General features: G+C 38.1%; 2 protein-coding genes across 5 annotated transcripts in view; both read right to left on the bottom strand.

Moving 5' to 3' along the window:
• phlpp2 (PH domain and leucine rich repeat protein phosphatase 2) overlaps nt 1-4,240 on the bottom strand; it is a 38,206-nt gene extending 33,966 nt beyond the window's left edge. The window contains exons 1-2 of the mRNA XM_040130061.1: nt 3,910-4,240; nt 361-641 (exon numbers count right to left, since the gene is read on the bottom strand). Of these exons, the coding sequence (XP_039985995.1) occupies nt 361-641; nt 3,910-4,122 (494 nt within the window). The 5' untranslated portion in view covers nt 4,123-4,240. The remainder of the gene's footprint in view (nt 1-360; nt 642-3,909) is intronic.
• A 2,604-nt stretch (nt 4,241-6,844) lies between these two features.
• ap1g1 (adaptor related protein complex 1 subunit gamma 1) overlaps nt 6,845-25,782 on the bottom strand; it is a 26,328-nt gene continuing 7,390 nt past the window's right edge. For 2 of the 4 annotated variants that reach the window (XM_040140094.1, XM_040139925.1), the window contains exons 2-24: nt 23,854-24,057; nt 23,602-23,726; nt 23,090-23,231; nt 22,825-22,921; nt 21,128-21,204; nt 20,702-20,710; nt 19,142-19,237; nt 18,638-18,718; nt 18,453-18,551; nt 18,315-18,370; nt 18,100-18,213; nt 17,849-17,989; nt 17,267-17,321; nt 16,926-17,048; nt 16,681-16,770; nt 16,417-16,541; nt 16,172-16,276; nt 15,884-16,025; nt 15,400-15,526; nt 14,675-14,779; nt 14,333-14,493; nt 11,737-11,835; nt 6,845-11,588 (exon numbers count right to left, since the gene is read on the bottom strand). In XM_040140094.1, the coding sequence (XP_039996028.1) occupies nt 11,487-11,588; nt 11,737-11,835; nt 14,333-14,493; nt 14,675-14,779; nt 15,400-15,526; nt 15,884-16,025; nt 16,172-16,276; nt 16,417-16,541; nt 16,681-16,770; nt 16,926-17,048; nt 17,267-17,321; nt 17,849-17,989; nt 18,100-18,213; nt 18,315-18,370; nt 18,453-18,551; nt 18,638-18,718; nt 19,142-19,237; nt 20,702-20,710; nt 21,128-21,204; nt 22,825-22,921; nt 23,090-23,231; nt 23,602-23,726; nt 23,854-24,054 (2,472 nt within the window). In that variant the 5' untranslated portion in view covers nt 24,055-24,057 and the 3' untranslated portion in view covers nt 6,845-11,486. Of the gene's footprint in view, nt 11,589-11,736; nt 11,836-14,332; nt 14,494-14,674; nt 14,780-15,399; nt 15,527-15,883; nt 16,026-16,171; nt 16,277-16,416; nt 16,542-16,680; nt 16,771-16,925; nt 17,049-17,266; nt 17,322-17,848; nt 17,990-18,099; nt 18,214-18,314; nt 18,371-18,452; nt 18,552-18,637; nt 18,719-19,141; nt 19,238-20,701; nt 20,711-21,127; nt 21,205-22,824; nt 22,922-23,089; nt 23,232-23,601; nt 23,727-23,853; nt 24,067-25,782 lie in introns of all 4 variants that reach the window. The other 2 variants (XM_040140009.1, XM_040140180.1) reach the window with 2 other exon arrangements.

Below are 25,782 nucleotides of genomic sequence, written 5' to 3'. Positions count from 1 at the left end.
AGCTGTGAGCTGTCAGATGCTTCGGAGGGCATGGCATTACTTTACTGACTAGATAAAATGATGACACTAATGCAAGACTGTGTGGGACTGCAGCTGTTGGATGTTGGATGCATGTGTTTGAGTAGCTGATGCAGGCTTAACCCACATCATAGTGTTGCTCTGAGAGGGTCACAGGATATTTGGAATACTCCTGCCACGGCCCCCTTCACCAAGGACGGCACTAGCCTGTGAGCTACAGTATGTGTCTGGGCAGCCATCTTCACCTTTTAGGATATTTTATGCCAACTTGTTAGCATTGCTCAAATGCAGAGGAAATTATGTATAACTTTACTCTAATGACCTAACTTAGTGTGAATTTACCTGACTAGGTCTCCGTGCAGCTGAACATAGAGTCCCTGTCCATCCCTCTGAGCACACAGCTCCTCCACTGTGGTACTGGTGGAGCAGAGCACCAACTGCAGGTCTGTCTGAGGGGTGGAGGAGGCCTGTGGCCCAGTGGCAGGTGGCTGAGGGTCCACTGTCCCCCCATACAGACACACACAGCCCCGCTGGGTGTCCCCCTTTAGCCAGTCCCGCTCTCGTGATCCAAATCTGGTCTTTCTTGTTACACAGCCACGACTCCCATTCCGCTTTATGTTGCGCTGCTGACACAGAAAGAGTCGTTTTAAAACAGAAATCGACATCAGATACATACATGTCAGCATATCTAACAGCCATAGGCTGCCTAAAGACATTGAAAGTAATTCAAAATGTTCAGTTGACCCTCCCAGAGGTGCTGTGGACTTACCTCAACACAACATCTGTGCTGGTAGTTGCTGCCCACTTTTCCATCTGTATATAACTGGAATAATAACTATGCTCTGGTATTAAGTGAAGGTGACACTGCTGGAAATTGGTGCAGTGGTATTTGGAGTTATGAAGGAGCAGCAACCCCCCCCATGTTTTTGCGCTTGGGTAGAGGGATGCAAGAAATCGATTTCTGACAATGACAGTGTTTGTTGTTACACTGAAGATACTTGCAATTGCTTTCCTTTGTAGACTCAAACCTACTGAACTCTATATTTTCTGAGCAGCCTCTGTCTACAGCAGCAGCACAGATTGTTTGTTTTTATGTTTCTTCATTCTGTTACCTTTCTCAATAAGGATGAGCTCTGTGACTGTATTACTAATAAGCCCCAGAATATCATGTTGTTGCTGTTTGCTCTTGCTCGAATCACTTGTGGTGATGTTAGCCAGATGTGCAGTAGCCTAAAGTTTTTACTTAAAAATATGCAATGCTAAACTATCTAAATTTGACATTAATTAATACAAATCTCATGCTAAAATGATAAAATATCAGTAACATCAGCCACTCATGAAAGACTGCCATTCACAGGCACAACAAATGCATTACAGTATGTTACTTGGTCCAAGAGGTAACATTATCTATCAACTACTCTATCTCACACACACAGACACACAGACACACACACACACACACAGACACACACACACACACACACACACACACACACACACACACACACACACACACACACACACACACGCTCGACTGCTGTTTGAGATTGTCAAGGATGCACCATGACCCCACATTTATCTAATATATTGGATATGAAAGCACAAGTCTGGACGCCATCCAGTTTGGTAGGTTAAAGGTGTCCTCAATACTTTTTGCAAATTTTGTCATCCATGCCTCATTCAGTTGTGATGTTCAAAAAGCCTTTGAAGAATTTGCTGTGTGACACATCAGGATAAGGAAGAGTACCTCAAAATAAATCCAAGGGTCTCTCTGAAAAATTTCAGAAGAAGTTTAATTTAGTGAGTAAAGGAATTGTCACCTGGACCAACAGCTGCAGTAATGTGGACTTTACACTAGACCGGAGAGCTGAGCCACAAACTGAGAGTTTTCGATTTATAGCTCAACCGACCCCCTCTGCCAAAATACACACACACACAAAACAAACACACGCATACAACAAGATACAGCACGTAGTCACACATAATTGCACACTTTTATCACACAAATTACTTTTCCACAATATGAAACAACTCTGATTTTTTTTTCACCAAACTGTAGGAACAACACAAGTTCAGACACATCAACTAACTGTATGAACACCTTCTGCTTGGATGATACAGTTAGGGTTGCAACAAATGATCATTTTCGTTTTTGTTATGATCAGTTTTGTTTCACTTAGGTTGTTGAATATCAAAAATCAATTCAAAATCCTAGTTACAACTTCCCAGAGCCCAAAGTGATGCTGAAATCATTATTTTTGTTTTTGACCAACTTTTAAAACTCTTTGCTCTAATCAACATATATTTGGTATTATCTTTTGATAAATGATTTAATTATTTTTTGCTTATTACAATAACAATCAATGATTTTTCTTCTGATTAAACTAACCAATTACTTGGCAAATCCCATTTCACCACCAGCTGCAGTATTTGATGTCTAACAAAGTTATTTTATTTGAAATACCTTAAGTACATTCAGGTAATTTTAATTCTTACCACGTGATATGCATGTATTTTGAGTTAAAATTAATTTGTTCTACTCCCAAGGTTAATACTAAGCTTTCACGTTTACTACTTAAATAAGTCAAAACTGGAGCAGCATTATTCCACAAGTTAGAGAGACAAGGATGTGACTGCACAGAAGTTAGACTAATTCCTACATCTTTTGTAAAAACTGTATTGCCACACTTAAAGCAAACTGCCTACCCTTTCCTTGTCAGCTACTGTCAAGGTGGGTCTGAGTGAAGCACTGAGCCACTGCTTGCTGCTGTGGAATCGCTCAATGGTCGCCCCAGTGGACTTCAGATGTACTGGGCAGTTGTGTCCCTGTGTGAATGTGAAGCAGGGCCATGCTGGATAACAATAAATACAGGATATATGTACATGTATATCCTGTATGTATTATTATTATTATATATATATATATACACCATTCAATCACAACATTAAAACTGGAAACTGGTTTGAATGTTGTGGCTGATAGGTGTATATGTTGGATATTTTCCCACCTTTTGTCTGACCTGGTGATGGCTGACCTGGCTCAGTTTTTCAGTTGACTACCGAGGTCCCTTGTAGACTAATGATGATGCGGTATGTAAAGTAAGTTTATGTTGATGTTAAAAGGCATGAAATAAAATAAATAAATAAAATAAATTTACGACCGCATTACTGTTCAGACTGACTGGCTTATGGTTTCCCAGGCAATATCTATCAGCAGCAATACTGAAGGGCTAAATAAAATCTGAAGAAAGATCAGCATTTTACTTATGCCATCAAGCAGTTTTTAACAGGTGACCTATTTTTACTTCATGATTTTGATGCACAGCCTTCTGTCAAATACAATAACTGAGTAATGTATACACATTAAATTGAAGAGCACAGCTGAGATTCATGTGTGTGTGTGTGTGTGTGTGTGTGTGTGTGTGTGTGTCTACCTTGGGAACTTATATGTCATTACACAACATGTGTCTTGCCCAATAATTTCATAGAAAAACTGTTGGAAGTGGGCCTTGCTATAAAAGCTCAAACAGTCTACAGTGTGTTGCTGTATCTGTTTGTATTTGTGTGTGTGTGTGTGTGTGTGTGTGTGTGTGTGTGTGTGTGTGTGTGTGTGTGGCTTGTGGCTGTTAATTGGCTCTGGTACATTCCTCAGTGAATAGCAATCATCCACAGATCAATCATCAAACACAGAATATCAATCACCTGATATCAAAGGCGTTACATAATATTGCAAGGATGCGTTTTAATTCTCATGCCCTGTTTAAATCATCTACTGCAATGTAAGAAAAACCTTGACATGTAACACAATGTAGAGGCCTTGTTTCGAGCAGTTTGTCCTGTTTGATTCACCTACTATATGACAAGAAAATAAATCCTCTCGTTATGACTTGCCTTTAGCACTCGGATCCCCGTTGCAGCATGAGCTCCGGCACCAATGCGGCTGCCGCGACCTGCAGTCTGATTCAGCCCCGCTTGGTGGACCACAGTGTCCGGCTGCCTGTCTATGCAAGCCCCGTAATCTCCTGCATCACCTCCTTTCTTGATGCCCGTCTGGGTGTTAGTCGCAACGACCGCTGTATTAATATCCTCGTCCTCCATCGCCATGGATGATCCCTGTTAACGGCGACAAAAACCAAGAATTGCCGTCCCGGTACGTGACTGGCAAATTCCCACGGAGAGATGAAAACTCATCCCGTGTCGGTGCAGCGACGCCATATCCAGACTGAATCTGACTGCTGTCATATAGGCCTGCCGGAGAGCTGATCAATAAACATTAAATGGGCGGGTTAAGACTATTTATTATTCAACAGCTACTGACCCTCTCTGGGGGCAGAGCCCAATTACATTAATCATAAGGAAAGTCCTTTGACACTTCATGCAGTTCATCACGGAAAAATCACGATATTCCCTCGTAGGGTGTGTCTTTGGTACGCTACTCTTAGATTATATTTGTATACTGTACGTATGTAATGTTTTTTAATCTTTCACGGTATCGATTTAACATTATCCCAACAATATTCTGTGCCATTTTCTAACCTTTTATAAAGGGTTTTATAAATTGTTGTCTTAATGAATGCTTAATAGATAATTTAATTTTGTAATGCTTTATAGATCATTTATAAGCCATTACTAAGAACAATTTTGGGTTGCAAGTCTGGTACAAAAAATATTATATTTATATTTATCAGGTATTCCTACGCATTGTTTGACTATAGCACCTGGGCTGAACGGCAGATAACTTGTTGTTCTCTTATAAAGTGAGACACATGTGACCCGTTATGAATGACTTTATTAACGTTTGTAACAACAGTATTCTTTGGTTTATATATGATATGTATAACTGCAGAATTGGTGGCTTATTACAAGTGGAAAAACGGACCCGTTTCGCAAAATGGCAACCTAAAAGTAGCTAGCTAGTTCTTACAGATTACAACTGAACTATACAGCATTAGTAAATTGTTTATTAACCATTAATAAAGCCATAAATTACATCTTAAATAAAGGGCGCCTTATTAAAACATGTCCATAAAGGAATTAAGAGTTTGTTTGTTTGTTTTATTCAGTTGTAGGCGATGCTTGGGGTTAAATTAGTTACTTAGAGCCACACGTTAGAGCTAAGACAACTCTTTTGCTAATATTTGCTAATGGCGTCCGTTAGCTAACGTCAAGCTCGCTAGCTTAAGTTAGCCTGATTTAACATTGTTTAACACACACGCGTTTCCGAGCTTCACTGTACAATTTACATAGCTAACCGCAGCTAATATAAACCTTAACATAACCCAGGGTAATTCATTTCAGTAGCTTTAGGTGAAACAGCTAGCATAATTATAGTCTTATTACTTACTGTATTAATGTTACTTACAAACAGTCACTTTTATGGCCCAGTTGGACCATGGGAGTTCCCTACATTTAAGAATTCTGAATTTATTCTTAGAATTAAATGGGTAAATATACGTTTCTTGAGCTGATAAATTAGGCAATTGCAATATCTGTGATAAATTAGGCACAATGTCCTCTTTATACTTAATAATTAGGGCTGCAACGATTACTCGATTAATCAGTTATTCACAGAAAAACGAACTATTTTCGTAATGAAAAATAGTTCGGAATAGTTCGGATAGCGAAATTTGCTGTTTTCAGCCTCTCAAAATATGAAAATTTCCTGTTTTTGTGTTTCGTATATTATATTGAACTGTATATCTGCAGTTTGGACTGTTGGTTGGAGAAAACGACATTTTGTGAACTGAACGATTAATGAAGGAAATAATTGGCAGATTTACCAATAATGAAAATAATCATTTGGCATAATGACAAATCTTACTTAATTCTCGCCATTTGCGGGATGAGAGGTACTTCAGGTTCCTCAAGGGGCCCAACTGGAGAAGGGCCACAAAAATCTGAGTGGAATGAATTAAATGGCAGGGACTCCAAGATACACACCTGCTCATACGTTACCTCTGATTTCTCAGTTCAATAAGGACTAAGCCTTATTTCACAGCTGACATCTGACTTATCATAGTAGGAAAAGCACAGGCATTTATTGATCCCACAGGGGCCCTTCATGCACAAGATTTTACCTACACGTTTTTGTTGCTACTAGATGCTGACTAAAAGCAGCTACATGGCTGCGAGTTGTTCATTTAACATATTTGAATGAACTCCCTGATGCACTCATACTTCATGATCAATTAATAGCAATGTTAAAGAATTAAAAAGTTTATTATAAAGGGACTATCGTGGTCTACATACATTTGTTCATTAAGAGATACCAGATATAGTCAATCATGTAATTAAAAAAATAAATTAAATAAAATCATTTGAATTAGGGGTGGGCAATATGGATTGAACCCTCTGTCACATATATATAATTTTATTTTGCAATATCTGTGTATATAATAACAATATAGTACATTTTCTGTAAAATCAATTTAGAAACATATGAATAAAATCACAAATTTCTGGTTAATCCAGCAAATTGAATACCTGAGAAATCAGGTAGAAATCCATTATGAACATTGAGAAGTCTTGTTCAACAATTTGTTACATTGTTGACAATGGTCTGCTAAACATAAAAATGGGAAAAACAGTAGCTTCTTTGGTATAAATGGTATAGCAAAATTTCGGAAGACAAATTTATATCGTCTCATGGTATGCGTCCCCATATTATTCATCACAAACAGAAGCCCAACACTCATTTTGAATAGATCAGATTATTACACCACACCCCCAAACCAAGAAAACAAACTACCATAGTTCAACTAGATTTTTATTTGACTTTTTATTCGCTTGATCATTTTCTCCAACCCAAAGACAAGAATACACAGCATAAATTGAAAATATCCCATTTAATAGTTTACAACTTCTCATCTTTAATCATAATTTCATACTTTCAGTCTGACAGTCACACTCACCTTGAAGCCATGGAACTGTGGTTCAATTCAACATGTCCAACTTGACTGGAAAAAGTGAACCTCATGCCTCCACCCTCCCCCCCAACAATTCAGATACCATATTGTTTTACAGTCAGGACAGGCCTGGGGGTTACAAACAGATTTTGTTTTCAAAATACAATGGATGCATTTTTTTGATTAAACAGGGAAAGTGAACATGGTGGTAATTCAGATGCTCTTCCAAGCCCTTTATACACTGAATTCACCCAAAAAAAAAAAAAAAAAAAAAATCAATTATCCAATTAATTCAAATTATGGATGTGCACTTTCATCACCCTCTTAAAAAACATTAACAGTACTTTGAGCACTATCTGAACTTCTTATTGTACATCTTAGTCCTGACCCATGAAGGTGGTGTGACAGATTTTATAATTTGAACTTTTCTTGCATTTCAAAAGGAATCTCAGGTCAAGAGTAGAAATGACATTATTTACACTGGTTTTCACATGCAGCTCAGAAGCTGAAAGTTGAAATTGCAGCCAAAAAATCATGTCCTATCTAGATAAAAGACATGTCACACACCATCTCTCAAGCATGATTACCCCCCCCCCCTCCTCTCTCTCTCACACACACACACACACACACACACACACACACACACACACACACACACACACACACACAGTAATATAACTTCAAACGCTGATCACACCGCTGAAGGGTATTTGTTTCCGTTTCTTTTCTTCCTTTAAGTTACACTATCCAAAGCACTTATGTTGGGTTCATTTCCATTTGTACATTTAAAACTGCATGAATTACGGTATAATTGAAAGAACTGATCAGATGTGATTAACAAGGGTACATACTGGTTGAATAAGACAATACAAACAACACCAACAAAAACATTCAGGAATAGATGTATGAAACTTCCTTTCCCATCCCGTCAGCCTTCCATTTTGCACTGCTCCCCCTTGTGGCTATTAGCTTGTAGCACAGGCTTGTCCCAGGTTTGTTTTGGGGATGGTAAAGCAGCGCTCCATAAAACACAAAATCATAAAGATCCTAACAGTAAAAAGAATTGTTCCATTGCCTTTCTCCCTCATTTCCTGCCAAAGTAGTGAGGGCTCAGATTAATCTGACATGAAGTGTTACAGCCCCACCTTAAATATGAGAGGCTACAAAGAGAAGATGAAAGTTGTGCCATGCAGAGGCAAGTAACATCAACTATAATGGACCATACTAAAGAAAGGAAGCCAAAAGAAGCCCTGTACTCTTCAGACCTAGGGAAGGACACTGCTGCTCCAACATACATATCTGGAACCACTTAGGACACAAAAAACTTGTATCGGCTCTTGTCCTGATAAAACTCTATTCCAATTCAAATCCACTGCCCATAAGTAGAAAAAAAAATAAATTAAAGTTTAAAAACCTCCTTGTCTGGAACTAGTAGTGGCCTTGCTTGGTTGAGACATGATGCTTTTAGGTAGGTGGTACATGGCGACAAAAAGGTAACGGGGCAACCATTGAGAGCGAACAGGCCAAGACACAGGGGCATGATTTCATTAATCAATTTATAGGTAGACAGTTTAAGTGATGTTAATTGTCAAGAGTGCAATACACCACACCGCACATAAGGCCAGAAGGAAGAGTTACATCATGGCAAGAAACCCGTTCCTCTTCGAAGGAGGGCATGGATACATGAGGTGTTTGAGGGGCAGGGAAGCAGATGAAGTAAGGTGCCACTTCTGCCGCTTTGCAGCACTGTGCTTAGGTTTCTCAGTAGTACAGTACATCATTCAGACAGCATCTGTTAAGACAGATTCAACCCTTGTCTCAACATCCAAAGGAACCCCAACAAGTAGCCTACTGACTCACCAACTATCTTTGTAAAGAAGTAAAGATGACACATCTGATCATGAATGTAGTATGAAGAATAGTAAATTAAATGCAGCTTAATTGCATCCTTTTAAGATTCTGTTTTGTACATATATGCATACAATTATACTTCCTAGCTAATCTTTTAAGTCTTCATGTGGGTTTTATTTAATTTGATCAGCTTTTGTTTGTTTTACAACTATATACAATGTACAGGCAGCAGATCATATATCTTTTACAATGAATGAGTGATGATACAGGGAAGTCTTAATAGACTGATGTTGACGATCTATTTAGACAATATACATTGTGAATAATTGGAATTTTTAGAAAATGGTATCTAAAAAAAGGATGAAAGATAGTACAAGAGACAAAATTGTAAAAGCCCTCAATATGTACAGAAAAAAGCCAATATAGCATTTGTCAACAACAGAAAAAAGTTAAACTGAAATAATTTTCTCCATATACACATATCATAGCTCAAAAATATTTCCAAAGCTAATAGTCTCTCTGATTTGGTCACAGAAGTTAGAAGATAGTGAAGCATAGTGAAAAGAAGTATACAGCCTGATTAAACATCTGAGGATCTCAACACAGCATCTTAGGGCTGCTGAGCTTGTTAAGTAATAAGATGTACAAACTACCATTAGTTCCTCTCATGCAGATGCTCCTCTTGGTTGCAATTCATGACTAAACAAAGCTGTCAATCTACTGCCACTGAAGGTTAACAGAAAGAGAGAACATTGTGAGGTATTAAGGTTACTGTCTCCGACAGCATGGTCAGAATTCTGATTTGGAGAAGACAAGAGCCAAGAAATCACACCACACAACCACAAAACAACCTGTCCCAGTACCTCACCAAGTGATCCAAACTCACACTTCAATGTTTGTTGACGGGAAGGAAATCTTAATGACATTTCACTTCAGTGGAGCATTTATACTTTTTAAAAACACTTTAAACCTTGATGCCAGCTTAGAAAAAAAGTTTACATCTATTAGCTGCCATAGTCTTTGAGATTTGCTTTGTTTTTAGGACTTGTTATTCATAACATCCAATAGGCATTTTTAATGGACAGTCTGCCACACAGTATAGGGGAAAAAACGATCAGGATCGTGTAGCTATAATTTAAGTTTTTGTCAAAACTAAGACAAAAAGACATTGCTCTTGACATTTGGATAGGTCACTATTAGTGGGTGAATATTTTTAACTAATTATGACATATAGAATTGTAAAAGTATAACTTATTGAATGAAGTGATATACCAATTCAAATCCATCAGGACCATTTCTCTCAGATTGAAAACACGATCAGCACACAAGCAGACTTACAAACAAAGCTCATACAGAACTCAATAGTTCAGGGGCTTTTATCTAGCTAAGTCAGAAAGGCACATCACTTTGATATCAGGCATAAATAATTAACTCAAATTACTGCAGAAATAAAACAGTTTCACAGAAATAGTGCCAATAAGATGAATGTCCCCATCAAAGAAGACAGCCATGAAAAAGAAGACGGGGGGGGGGGGCATTCAGTGCATGTAACTACATTCATAACAAGCTTAATTTACATGTATGTGCATGGTGACTAAATTCAACCAGATTAAACAAATCTGAAATGTATCTACATTGCAAGCTAGACTGTGAGGACACTGATGCAGGAGAAGTGATGCAATCACCTTGTCTTCAGATAAATTTCAAGCTTGGATTATATCCATCCTAATGAATGAACATCCTCAAACTATGCAAAGCAATTAACTGTTGAATTTAATATACACATCTAAAACTGAAGCTACAGATGAGATGATTTTAGGAGAGCTGTGTGGGAAAGTCTGAGCATGTTTTCTGAAACTACCCACAGGTGATAAAACTGGGCCTCTTGGATCTGTTCATGCTCTTATCATTGTGGCAAAACAAATGTAGACTATTTCCTATAGAAACATAGGATAAAGAGATCTACTACCAGAACCAGAAAATCCCCTCTGAGCTTGAGTCAAGGTGCAACTTTGATCCAAACAATGCCCAAACATGCTTCAAGCAAATTAATGTAATTCAAAATGAATACAACTCTCTGACAAGTTATATCACTCGTGATATGCAGGGTGAAAAAAGGGGTTATCCCAGAAGCTTATGACTGCACTAAATAGACAAAGCTTTTTCTGCTGCCATCATAGGACTGAAGGTTCATATAAAAAGTCTGAATGCAAAGCCAATCATGAAAATCAATGGAGCAAAGTGTTTCAACTGTATTTTTAGTTTAACTATTAATTAATTTAAAACTATGCTTACTGCAGTGCTCGTAGTGGGCAACACTTTTTCTCTACAGTGACTTCAGTGGTAAAGTGTACCACAGTGAATGGTGAGCATATGTGCTTTTGTGGGTGGTAACGGGGCTGGGTGTGGGGTGTATGTGAAAATAGTACTACTAGGCAAAGAGATCATGGAAACCAATTAAGAAAGAAAAGAGAAAGTTCATTGATTGATATGTTTTCCCAATTATTCTGGTGATGTCAATAGTCATTAGGGTCTTCATAACTTCTGTATTTTTCTCCTGTGTTAGATGCTCTGCTGCTTCCCATGCAACTTGAGGGCAGCGGTCTGCAGTGACGTCACAGGGGGATCCGTTGGAAGAAAGGAGGGAGGTGAAAGGAAAATCGTTTTCATAGTTCCCTTGGTGGGGCTTTTAAGAGCAATAGACACAGCTTATCACTGCCAGGACTGAGGGGGGAAGTTATTAACCTCAGCCAGGTCTTGCACAGGCGAGCCTTTGTGGGTGTACGTCAGCTTGATCCTCATTCGTAGCTGTTGCTGAAATTTTGTGAGGATGATCGTGTTTATAAAAAGAGGAAATTCTTGCAGATCATTTAAGGTTGCACAGGTCTTTTTGTCCTTTGTGCTTCAAAGGACAAAAAAAAAAAAAAACTGATCAAAGACAATTTGTGAAGGACAAACTCACCTTCTGTGGGTTGAGAACTCTGATGACCTGTGTGACAGTTCCCTGGTTGAGTGCTGGGACAACATTACTGCTAGGGGAGAGGAGCTGCAGCTGGAATGTCTGAAAAACAGATAGTGGACAGTATGTTAGGTAAATGTAATGATACCAATGGGGTCATTACAGCAGTATAAAACAGAGATGTTCTTATTGATTGGGCACTGACCACGGATGTTCAGTTCAAATTACTCAAATGCTCTTCTCATCTTTATCAACCAGATAAGGTGACTGTAAAATAGGTAATACAGACAAATAAACTACACTCAGCAAGGATTTTGTTGCCTGATCCATTATGGCAGCCAGATCTCCACGACACGTTAATGGCTCGTCCTTCTGTGTAATTCAACACAGACTGAGAATGGCACTATTGGCAATGGTGGGACTTTTAATGTTGTTAGGTAAGCAGTATGTTTGGGCTTCCTGTTGAATACTGAAGGTCTGTAATAGTGTACTGAAAGTTAACCGAGATATTCTAAGCTAGTTCATCGAAAACATGTTTAAAGAGTATTTTTGAATGTTTCAAAATTTTCTGTGTTTCTAAAATGTATATATTTTAGATTACAGAAACAACAGACTCGGTGGCACTTAATTTATATGATTCTTATAAGGCCGAGAAGACTTGTGGTATCAACAACATTTCCCAATAAAATAACCTACTACTTCTAAAATATGTAACTATTGGTATAGAGAAATACTAATATTTTTGAATAGCTGAGTCTAACTTTGAAAATTTAATAGAAAAATAGTTGAAGCCATTTTTCCTTCTGTTTCTAGATTGTGTCCATGTGATTTATAGGCGTGCTGTTTATCACTCTGCCCTTAGGTTTATCACTGGTGATGCTTACATTACTTAGCATTGCTTCCGGTATGGAAAAGTTGGTTTGTCTTCTCTGTTTGATAGATGTGATAGGAATTTGCATCTGTTTATCTGCAAGGCTCTTATTGGCAAGCTGCCATCTTATATTACTTTTATGTTAGACTGAGTTTGATATGGTCCAGAACACCAGTGTAAGTCACAAACGTCTGTACTGAGCTTGGAAAATCTGCTTTTAGTTTCTATGCTATGACCACTTGGAATTCTTTACAAAGCACCGTAAAAAAAAAAAAAAAGAATTCTGTGGTAACCCTTGGTCAATTTAAATCCATGATCACAAACCATCCAGCTTCTGTTTGTACCTGTTTGAACTGATTTGTTTTTTGTATCTTTCTTTTATTCAATAAATTGTATTTATATGTAGTTGTTTTGAATTACTGTTTTCTTTTATTCTGTATCTTTAATATTTTGTACCTTTTTATGTCATTTTAAACTTTCACTTAACATTATTGTAATTGAGGGCCAACCCCTCAATGATTTTTCGAGTTCAAATACAGACAATATAACTTTGAAAATAACACAGGTGACAAACATGAGACATAAGTGATGACTTTTACAGCATCTCTTATCACAGATTTCTGTAAAAATATTTAAAAACAGGAAAAAAAAAAAGTACAAGGTTATGGATCAAGCGATTTAAATTAGAGCCTGACCAATTTATTGATTGGCCAATAAAATCGGCTGTTATTGGCCCATCACAGCTACAGTGAGGTCCAAAAGTCAGACCACGTTCCCATTCGCTTGAATGGGAAAGTGCAGCAACTTAAGGCGGGTGTAGTAAAGATCTAGCAAAGTATCTCAAGGGAGGAAAATTAGCATTCGGTGATGTCTATTGGTTCCAGACTTCAGGCAGTCATTGACTTCAAAGGATTGTCCTCCGTATTCATAATTATGTTGGTTTGTCGAATTACTTTTGAGCCTCTGAAAATGAGGGACTATGTATAAAAATGGCTGTACATCCTAAATGGTTGATGCGATATTTTTGTTAAACCCCTTGAATTAAAGCTGAAAGTCTATAATCACATCTTGATGGCTTCGTTTCCAATCCATTGTGGTGGTATAGAGAGGTAAACTTATGAAAATTGTGTTAAAGTCCAAATACGTATAAATATGTACCACCCACATATATACACACACACACACACACACACACACACACACACACACACACACACACACACACACACACACACACACAGAGAATATCGGCTGATATATATCAATATCGGAATTTTTTACTCCCTAAAATCGGTATCAACCCCAAATATCCAGTATCGGAGGGCTGTAATTTGAATTGTGTATTGAATTCAAGTCTGTGATCAAAGCATTCCTGCCAAAATAGAAAATAACTGAATAACTGAACCAGATAAAACTACTGTGGATATTAAAAAAAAAGGCACACCAAAGTCTATTAGTCTATATTCTATTAATGGTTAATTTCCACTAGTATGGACTGGCTTACAGGTTAGCAATGTTTTCAGGTGAATGTTTACAAAATTCGTTCAGGTTCTGCAAGCATTATCTACACATTCTTGGCATTATTCGTTATTAAATCTGCCGTGTAAACCCAATGGAAAACTAAAGGTCATTCACCTTGTAAAACTACATTAGTAATGAACAACATTATGTAATAGAATGTATTGTAACTTAGCTACTTAATATCAGTATCCGATTGCGCCTGCTTACCTTTGGTACTGCAGCCTGAAAAACAAAGTCTGTCATATCTGCCTCTGTTGAGTTGGAAGCATGGATGGTGATGACCGCGATGTTTGGATTGGGGTTAGCTCTCTCAAATGTGAAGTCTATTTTCAGACCATTCTTATTGTATGCCGTCATGGGAGGAATACCTTTATAGAGATTTCAGAGGAGCAGACCATCAAAAGATTTAGACATATGGTTACTAACCTTTCATTATAAGTGTCATGGTAATCGAAAAAAAGAAAAACAAAATGACCAAGTGCTTTAATACATAAGAGTATTAATACATTATTTGGCAGCGGATGATCAAGGAGAGCAACAGACTCTCACCTGCAGCTGCAATGTCATTGAACAGGGGCTGTGAGGAGAGGCCATCCAAGAGGAAAGAGGGTTGGGAAGAGGGCACAGAGGGAGCAGGAGCAGGGGCTGGACCTCCTGGGAAGGGGAAAGCAACACACCAGGGTTTAAGAGGATGTGGACACACTATTACAAAATATACAATAAACTGATTCCACGTGTCTCCTCTTGTGAGAGAAAAGTTGATTTGTCATTTTCATCAGTTTGGACGGACACTGGAGCTTTCCTGACAAACTGCTACCAACTTATGTTGTTGCTGTAAGCCTTCACGCAAAGTCCAAACAAACAATACATTTGTGCTACACTTTGTTTAATTCGGTGGGCTTAACAGAACAATCACCTTTAACCACATTAACAGTGGGCACTACAGTGTTGGTACTGGAGATTTAACATGATGAATAATGTGGACCTACTTTACAGTTGTAAAGTAGCATTTTACTATGGTCATGTTAAAATGCTTAATCCTTTCCATTAATAAAAAGGTGTAATTTCAGTCACCACCAACATCCACTAAGAAGTTATCTAAGATTAATCCTATATTAACACGTTCCCTTTTTTATACCAGAACCAAGCAGTTTCAGTTTAAGAGCTGAGACAGGTTGGACATCATATTCACACTGGTGGCAAACAAAGATTTATGCCAGGTCCTTGCCTTGCTCTGAATGGGGCAGTAGAGAGCTTTAAACAGAGCATCCTACCACTTAGCGAGAGGTCACCCAGCAGATCAAGCAGCTCTCCTCCAGCTGAAGCGGGCTTGGTGGGCATTGTGGTCTGGATTACTGGCACCACATCATTACCACCCAGCAAGTCTAATAAATCATTAGCCTGGGGGACAAGGACAACATGTAAACATGATAAAATACCTGTATATATCATCCATATGTACACCATATTTTTAATCATAATACTATAAACATTAAAAAAGAAAAAAGATGATCAGTATACTTAAATTCAGCTCAAACTTTCTGCCGCTTACCCTGGGTCAGGTCGCAACCATCAAAAATAATTCTATACTTTCCAAGCTACTGCTAACTTAATCTTGTCAGCTTTTGGATTTTAGATCTCATGGTGTTAAAAAGTCTTCTGCCAACTCCTTATCTAGTTACTCAATTCAAGGATTGTATGTTTAATTTCTTAATAATAAAGTCATTAACATAATAAAATAATTAAAGGTGTCCTCACCTGGTTGGCTGGCTGGGTGACAGGTGGTGGATGTTTTGGTTCCACAGCAGAGAGCTCAGTCTCCCCATTTGTCTGTACAATCTCTGTGGGGCCATTAGTAGCAGTTTTCTCCATAATGGGCATTCGCTCGAGGAGAGCCGGCCTATTATCAAGAAACAAGCAAGGAATAAGGAGATAAAAGATGGTCCAAACTCAACCATGCAAGGATTTTCCCAAATCTTCTAACTGGTACAATGTGGTTGTGATGAATGTGATAGTAATTTCTGGTAGAAAGTAATGCTGTTTCACCTCATGTGGTCGTATTTCTTGAAAAGTGCATTATACTCCACAGCTCTCTGCTGAAGCTCCACATCGATGCTACTGCCATATATCGAAACCACCTTCTTGATTCGGCTAAAACAAGATTTTAAAATGTTACAAGTTAGCAAAGGGGAAAAGTAGCATTGCTTATAGCTAATGAACTTTATCACCTTGGCACCCAAATGTTTGCAAAGCTTCAAAGTAAAGGTTAAATGTAAAAGGCCATTACTCACTTAACACTGCTGAATCGAGTAGACAGCTTCATGATAGCAGTAAGGGCATAACCACGGGTCACAGGTGTGGACAGGTTGGACACCAGGAGGCCTTCCAGCACATCCAGAACTTCATCCTCAGTCACCTTAATTCAAAAGGAAGAGAAGAAAAACACAACATCTGATGACCTCATGTTTCTCTCAGGTTTGAGTTCTGTCTTCAATTTGTGTGTGTGCTTGTGTGTATGTATGTGTGGTGTTTGGCTGGGATTTCTCCAGGTGTACCTGGATGGGCTCCTCCTCTTCACACTGTCCGGATACTAGCAGGTCGCCGTACTCTCCTATGCACCAGGACGCCACCTGCACTAGAGGTTGCTACAGAACACAGGGAAACACAAGTCAAACTCTGATGGACTCTTTAGTTGGAAATACAAACAACGCATTACATACATAATCAAATCTACGAATGTGTGCTTCAAAGATGGATATGCCCCAAATCTAATAATGACCCAAACCAGAGCTACTCTGACCTGTGAGATGTCATCCAGCAGTGCTTTGTAGAGTCTCTGTACTGTGTAGGCATGCATCTCTACACTGTTGGTGATGAGCTGGATGAGGTTGGGAACAGAATCGTCTCGCACATAGCTCCCTGCCTGTAAGGATGAGAAGGGATACCAATGAGAAATGCAAATAGATATTAAAAATGTATTTGTAGAATTGCATTAAAACTAAATCAGCGTTGGCTGTGGAGGTCTGTTACCAGATTCGGTGAGACCATTTGTAGTACCAGGGGTAATTATTATGAGTGCTGAGAATCAAATCCATTTCAAAAGGCATTAGAGGCACTGGAGAGTTTTTGTAATATACGTACTGTTGTCAGGACTCTCATAATGGTGTCTATGTGCCATCTTTTCGAAGGGGCATATCTGTAACAAAGAATGCATTGATTAGTTCTAGAAAAAGGACTGAAGAAGAATGATCAACATGTAAAGTTATTTAAATTCTATACAGCCAGGAGACAAATGCTGTGAGAAAATAAATGGTATCAACATAGTCTGTCAGACGATGGATCACTCATTTTATCATCATACAGCATTTCAGTGTAAGCCATCCCCTGTCCACTGTGGTGCCACAAACAAACGTGTAGCGTGATGCATTTCTGGGTATGTTTAATACTGCATTCTGTAGAACAACAGGTGATTTTTTTTCCCTCTTAAAAGACATAACTGACATTTAGTCTACATGTATCTCCAATGCATGCAGATACAGTTACTTCTATCAATTTCTATCAACCTAGACCTCTGTGCTTGAAGTACTAAGAAGGAAAATGAAAAGCTGGAAATCTCTTTTACAACCTTGCGCATGATAAGGTCACACAGGATGTGTTCTCATATTACTACAAAGCAGTTGAGTCGAGCTATAATGTGTACTAATGTCTGCATCAGTGCCATACTTCTCTGCAGCTAGAAAGACTCCTGATGCACAGTCTGCTTTGAATTCCGGGTCACAGGAGTCCAGGAAGTAGAGCAGCTCTTTCATCATGCCTCGAATGTTGTTGCCGTTCACCAGGGCGAAGCTCAGTTCCATTGCACGTCTACATAGAAATGAAAAACAGACCAAGGTCAGAAACAACAAGGCTGAATAATAAAAAATGTAAAGAATTCTAGTTAAAGTAAGGTGTGCACTGTATGCACTGTGAATCACCTCTTGATGGACACGTCCAGGTCTTTTAAACAATCCACAATGGTGCTCCGGTGCCTCTGCACTGCATTGTGGTCTGTCTGTACCGTCTTTAGTAGGGATGTCAATGCCACATATCTGAAATAGTGAGTTTAATTAAAAATATCAACAGGCATTCATAATAACATTTTGGATGACTCACTCCTTGCAAGGTCAAGTACTGTAGATGAACTAATTACCTTATATTTTTGTCATTGTTAAGAAGGAAGCGACCTAGTATATTAATGGCCAAAACCTGTAAAAGAAAAGTCATTTAAGCAGGAAAAAATATTTTAAAATGCTCATACCAAGTTTTCCTCGAAATTAAATTAACTCACCCTCAGTCCACTTTCAGACTTGATGTCCATTATTGTCAGTACAGTTTCATACAGGATTGCATTGCCTACATTTTTACTCGTCTCTGTGTTTGTTGCAACCTGTAAGTATATACACAATTAATTGGTCAGTTAACAGTTAATCCTTGAGCTCTAAAGTGAAAGCAACGACTAAGTTTAAATCTAACCTGTGCAAGAATGTCATTCATTGCTTCACTGGAGTCATCATCACTCTTGCCTAAAATTCGCAGTAGTCTCAATATCCGCACCTACAGAAAGAAAGAAACAGTCCAGTCCTGTCGGTTTATTTGAAAAATCTGATGCACCTTATTGATCCCCACAGGTCAATTCTGGCCCACTCCTTGCTTGTTGCTGGTCTGCTGTCATTTTGTTTTTTTCTTTCCCACTGGCACAACATACATCTAGCCTGCTTTAGCTGTAGGTGTGCCGTCCCATGCCTCAACTGTATCTTACTGTTAAATAAAAATTTATCAACACCAAAATAAGGACATTTGTAGCTTCTTTTTAATGACAACAGCTTTAAATTTTTCTGTTGTAATGCAACATAGTTAATGCTGTCATTTGATCATCAGGAGTTCTGAATGCTCACTGTAAGTCACGACAAGCATCGGGCCAAATTGAATCTGTACTTAAAGTACTGAGTACCTGCATCAAGAAAGAGGGAGACTTACCTGCAGGAAAGGGTCACTTATGCCTGACACATCATGCTCAGGAGAGTATCCAGACATGATTAGGTTCTTCAGGATTCTCACCAACTGTGGAACCAGCTACAAAAAATAAATTAAAAAAAAAAAAAATAAAATAAAAAAATCAACAACAGAGGACAAAAGAACAGGTGTCAAAATATTTGCACGGATCTTAAATTTTCTGCTTTTCTTCATCAACATTTATATAACATTGTTCTTCATTAACTTTTACAGTGGAAGCCAGCCAAACTCATTTCAAGAGCAAAGGGGTCGGGAATTTTGCGGTTGTAGTAGAGTAATATGGTTAAAACTCAGGTGATTTAATAGTCAAATTTTTGAGGTTGTACAATCAAATCCTTGATTGTACAAAAATATTATATTTGAACATTTGACTTCGAGAAAAAGGAAAATCTGCATACACACTTCTGTTTCTTCTGAACATGGCTAAATAAACCGATGTGTATCAAAGACTAGAATTTAACACAGTGCCAAACAACACATTTTATTATATTAAACTTCTCATCACAATCATTTTCAGATCTATGTCATTTCAATCTCTCAGTGCCTTCCAAAACAGGTTATCAAAATATAACCTTAAAAGAACAATCTAATATTTTGGTGCACAGCTCGCTGTCTTATCCAGCATTAAATTAGAAGATTGGGCATCATTTTTATCTCTTTGCACCCACTGCAGATAGATCAAGGATATATTCAACCTAAACAACTCAAAGACTGGCAGCAGGGAAACTGCAAGCCCAGTTCTTAGAAATTGTTAGATGTAACTTTGACTAGTTTACTAACTACCAAGATACAGCATGTCAATTAAACAGGTTTGGAGTTACTAGAAGGCCTATTTTTTCACTTTTAGTTTTGTTTCAGCAAGCTTCCAGTCTTTCGGTTATGCTACGCTGAACACGTTCCTCACCAGTTCCCTTTACGGGATGTGCAGAGATGAAATTGATATAAATATTCTACTCTGATGTGGGTATGAGGACAAACAAGCAACCCAAAATGCCAGAGATTTTAAAAAGGAATCTAAACCTTTGAACTCCTCTGTCTTAACATGACATCATATTTACTACGTTCACCAAACTTTTAACTCTTGCTCAAGACAGAAAAACACCTCTTCACAATTATACAAACCTAAGAAAGTTACTGACATAACACATAAGCTACCCCCTTACAGTTATACAGACACAGAGAAAATCATCTGTTCTTGGTGACACCTGTGGCAATCACGTGAAAACACACCCACCCCACTGCTTTTAAGTAGACAGTGATCAAATAGCATATTAGGCAAATAATCACACTCAAAACAATTGTGAAAAATGTATCTGACAAATGGACCAAAAACCAATTTATAATATTCAAAACACTGACATAGTAATGATCACTGTGTAAGTTAAAAAAAAAAAAGAAATAAAAACTATAAATTAAACACAACATGACATTACTCAACACAAATTTGGTTACGTCTGAGGTGACTGTGAGGAGTGATTACTATTTACAGCATGCACCAGCTATGAGATCAGAATGTACTCTTACCTTCTCATTCTAACACAATGCAGGAATTGTAACAAAGACAAATGACAGAAAAAATATGAGGTAGATGTTAGGGAGGGGAAACTGGAAATCATTCACTTTCAGAGAGCTCAAAATAATGTTTAGATCATGAGCATGGAGGAGTGGTGCTTCTTGCACAGTTTTGTTATACCTAGAGAAGGAAAGGTAGAGCAGCAGTTGAAAAACAAGAGGAAAAGACAGTGGTAGGAGATAAAAGATTGACCATACTTTGAATGTAGAGGAAACCTGTAGCGCAATCCATACCTCAAAAAGCTTAACATGTTTGACTAACTTAGCTATATCAAAAAGAAATGTGTACGCAAAGGGAGAATGAAATGTGACATGAGCTTAAGACAAACGCATAAGTAATTCCTTTAAGATAATTTGGAAAAGAATAACTGTTTGTACCTTTCTGAAGTGCGCCAGCATGTCAGGACTTCTTTCACACATTTCAGTGAGGAGGACAACTGATGTATGGAGAACACCTGGGGGAATATACAAAGTAAAGGTTATTCGTTTTGAATGAATATGTTGACAAAAGTTTGTCTAGTATTGTTCTCTACATCACCCATTTGTTACTGAGAAATTCAGACCTGTGTTAACAAGCAAACAAACAAAAAACATGAGGGACTGTGTTGGTGGGTGCCATTGTTATGGGTACTGATGATGCACTCAAAAAGAGGGCCAGTCTGAGTAATAGATCCATGAGTGTGAAGGCTTGTCATAGCTGAAACAGTGCACAGAGATTTTAGAACTCTGAAATGATATCATGGTGACAATTATAGTATTCTCTGTATCTACGTTTGCGAGGTTAACAGTAGAATTATCCCTTCACATTATTAAGTTATCTAGCTGGAATGTGCACTTTTACGTATTTGATCGGTCAACACGCTACCTTACGAGATGATGATGTGTTGTGTGAAAAGTTGTGCCAGGTTCAACTTTTTTGAATTTTTTTTTTTTTTTTTTTTTTTGCCAGAGCCCTCCGCTTCAACAACCCTGCTGTGCCATTGCAGTTGCCTCACTGAAATGATGGTACGTGCTGTGTTGTTGCCAGGCAGTGCTTTTGTGGGTTAGAACACAGACTTAAATGACAAAAATATTTCAGATGTTTGGGAGGGCTTTCATAACATCTACTTACTATAAGTGCCAAATTGCAGACGTGGTAAACATCTACCATGTTTTTATTAAAATATGATATATGTGAATTACATGACATTTAGTAATGTGCAGGCTTAGCTCTTGTAGTTCTTTGTACCAGTTTTCAAGCTGACAAATCACACAGAAGCCTAAGTCAGATGTAAAAAAATATGATGTACTAGCATACATATGATTAATCATAGAGGACATCAGGTGACAGCATCATAAATTATTTCCTAGTGACCTGGTCTGAGAATTTACAAGGTTGAAAATTTATCATCTGAAGGAAAGCACTGAAAAGCAATGGTGGGTGAGTTCTGAAGCCACACAACACAGTTGTAAAAAAAATGTTGAAAATTCACAAAGTGGCTTACATTTTCTAAGTAATCAATAATCTAAGTTATTTCTATACGTGAAAGAATTTTTTTCACATCACTGAATAGGTTGGGTGTTTGAATAAAAGTGAATGTAAAGTTCTCTCACCAATTCCTGACAATGCTTAGTGCATATTTGTGTATTTTATGGCCACGTCACACCAGCTTCCTTTTATACATTATTCAGTGCCATGCACTACAGGACAGACATTAATGATCTGTAATAATAGCAACCAAATGCATGTATTTTCAAACTGTCTTATCTGAACTAATCACTATTGAGTTGCTACACAATGTCAAAGAAGATCAAGTTGTTTCAGCACCATTATAAAAAAACTTTCATATTTTGAAAAACTTTTTCCTGTAGCATGTCTCCCCTATGTGGGGGACACACTAGCCCCGGGGTTTATGACAGACTCATTAATTCCACTCTCCTCTGCAAAGGACACCACAAAAAGGACATGAGCTGTCCAGCTGTTCAGAGCAAAGCACTGTGCGTGGCAGGAAATAGAACAAAGTCTGCATTTGTGTAGGACAAGCACATTTCCCCAGGAGCCAGCAACTGTGCTCTGACAAACCGTTTACACTTACCATGATTCTTCTCACTCAGCAGGTTTTTTGTGGCTGGAAGGAACATTTCCATAAGTTCTGGAACCTTCCTGATGACATGAACTGCACACAACGCCGCCTATCAACAAACATTTACACATAAGACAATCAATGAAGAACACAATATTTCACTTTCGTGTAAGTGTAACTTCTTAGCACACATGCATACATTTTCTTTCACAAATAGTCTACCACAGATTTTAGATACTTAATATATTCATATAAACATGACAACCATGAGGCTTACTTTTTTCCTCAAGTAGGAGTTAGATGTTTTGAGTAGCTTCTCTACCTCCCCTGCCAGGTCACGACACATTTCTGAGGAACCCATGCAACCCAAAGTGCACAAGGCTAGGCCCTGCACGTATTGTGTGCTGTGATTCAAGTCACTGGTGTGGGAGAGGAGAGTGGAATAAGCCATGGTAACAGACAAGAATACTTACATGGAATAACTTTGTATAATAGAATACACAGGGATATGAAGGCCTATATGAAGAGGGAGGATTTGGTAGAAAGCAAGCAAAAAAAAAAAAAAAAAAAAACTATTGTAAAAGAGAACAAAAGGTTATCATAAAGTTTCACCAGCAGGCAAGGTAGGTTTTGGGGTTGTGCCCAGATTGCCATCAACTGATACTTAACTCACAAGTTATGTATTTCATCTTTCATCAAGAACAAATCATCGTGCCTGTCATTTGCAAACAAGCAACATCTTAAAAGCAGAATTTAAATATATTAACCTAGGATCTTGCCTCCACTTACTTCTTAATGCAATTTGTCATTAGTAGGTGGACGTCCTGCCTCTCATCCAACAGCAGCATAGCTCCCAAATAACCTATCCGTTTGTCAGTGAACTTCTGGGACGCAATCAGCTTCAGGCACTCCAGCTGGAAAACAAGTCATCATGTCAAACCACAATCCAGGGTATGAGCTTTGTTACAATAATGTCACTGGAAATCTGAAAAGCTTTTTCTCAACATTTGAAAAGACATTCTCTGCCATCACCAAACATACCTGTCCAAAGTGCGCTGGGTAGCCCAACATGTGCATATAAAGTAGCTTTGCCACATTTCTGCAACGGTATGTATTATCTTCCTCTCTAAAGGATGAGCGGATAGCAGCACACTCTTTCTGGATCATCTCACGCTCCTCTGCCTGGGTCCGTGCTGTCCGGATAGTCCGGATCAGCTCCCGCAGTCTGATCGGAGCTGGCATTCTCTGGAAAACATGAAGAAAAGAAATAGATTGGCACCCTCAGGAGTATGTCAGTCTTGGTTGGGGGTTCACAGAATTCTCCCAGTGGCCAATCCAACTATGACACATGGTCTGTTTTCAATGTGTTAATGAGAAAGAGAGAGAGAGAGAGAACGGGGGTGGGTGGGTAGCTGAGCAAATCAATGTGCTGCGCTCAACCCTAGAATGCGCAAAACATTACATTAAAGGTCTCTTATGTTATTATTGTTTTACGTTAAGTGTGAAAATATTTTTGCTTCGTAATGAAACTGTGGGGGGACAAATTAGACTGTTGGACCGCCACAGTCTTAGTAATTAATGGGAAACACTACATGCCATATTGGTTTGCCTAGTGTGGCTAATGTTAGCAGTGCTAGTACCAGAAGCCTTCTTACCTTACAGGTTAACGTTCACATGCCTGTTCACACGACCTACATATTACCTTATTTTAATTTTCCAGATCAAAATAATGCCAAACCACGTTGGTTTCACGAGATTTCATCTGTCCCACTTTCCACCTTTCTTGTTTACAACATCCGGGCATTAGCATGTGGGGAAGGGGGTCTGACCCGGCTATTGGTGGGAGGCTGCGTAACATCTTAGATGCAACAGTTAACTGTTGTTATACATTAATAAAATATTAATAATTGTTTAAGCAACTCGTTTTTCTGGTGCCGACTAGCGAGGGCAGCAACATTTAATCGTTTAGTCGACTAATCATGCACATCCCTAATACTAACTGAAACTATACCGATAGTTAGATGGCACTAGGAGAATGTGGAAAAAATAACTAATTTTGCATTTTGGGGTCAACAGACCACCTCCTAAAATAACACTGACTTTAGGAGGCAAATAGATGACTATTCTGTTTAGAGCTGCATTTCTTTAATAATATTAAAGTCCACATGGAAATGAGATTGGCAGGTGAAATTCCATTCCCATGCCGTGAAGTTTTTGAGAGCATACAAGATTTAAGCCACAGGAAGAGGTTTCAATATTTATAAGTACATGCTTAGTTGTGAGAATAACTTCTCTCGTTTATACTTTACTAAGACCCAAAAAATAAAATTTGCCAAAAAACAGATCAAACAGTAACCATGCTTGCTTCTTCAAAACAAGCTACATACATACATACATGATGATGGCTTGAATTGAAGCTATCCTAGCTGTAATACTCTAAAGTAAGAAACACATTTTTCATTCAAGATGAACTCACTCTTTAATGGAGCGTGATAAGGTGTTCATTTGTGTGAAATGAAACATAAGTTGAGCAGTCTAATACATTTTAACAAACAAAAATCTAATACTGAAGAAAACTAAGATGTCACATAACACACCTCATGAGAACAACATGAGAGAACTTAAAAACTTTCAGTTCCATATGACCAAAACTTTTCTTTTAAATTGGAATTGTTTTTAAATCATCCGGAAGATTGTGCATTTAATGGCTCTTTTGGATTCGAAAAATCTCAAAATCTTTAAATCTCCATTCTGTACCGATTGTAACATTCTGTAAAAGGTCTACGATTATCATGGCACAAAAGGCTGTAGTCAACCAAAGAAAATCTGGACTTAAAATCTTACCTGCTCCTCAACCAATTGATTGGTAGCAGGGGAATAGAATAAATAAAAAAATAAAAAAAAAATTAAAAAAAAAATCAGCACGTTATCTCTAGTTTAACTAAATTGGCCACAGAGCACTGTGTGCAT

This window comes from Xiphias gladius, chromosome 1 (genome assembly GCF_016859285.1).
Source record: "Xiphias gladius isolate SHS-SW01 ecotype Sanya breed wild chromosome 1, ASM1685928v1, whole genome shotgun sequence".
NCBI classification, from domain to species: Eukaryota; Metazoa; Chordata; class Actinopteri; order Istiophoriformes; family Xiphiidae; genus Xiphias; species Xiphias gladius.
Note: the sequence above shows the minus strand (reverse complement) of the source record. Positions and strands in the feature narration are given on the sequence as shown.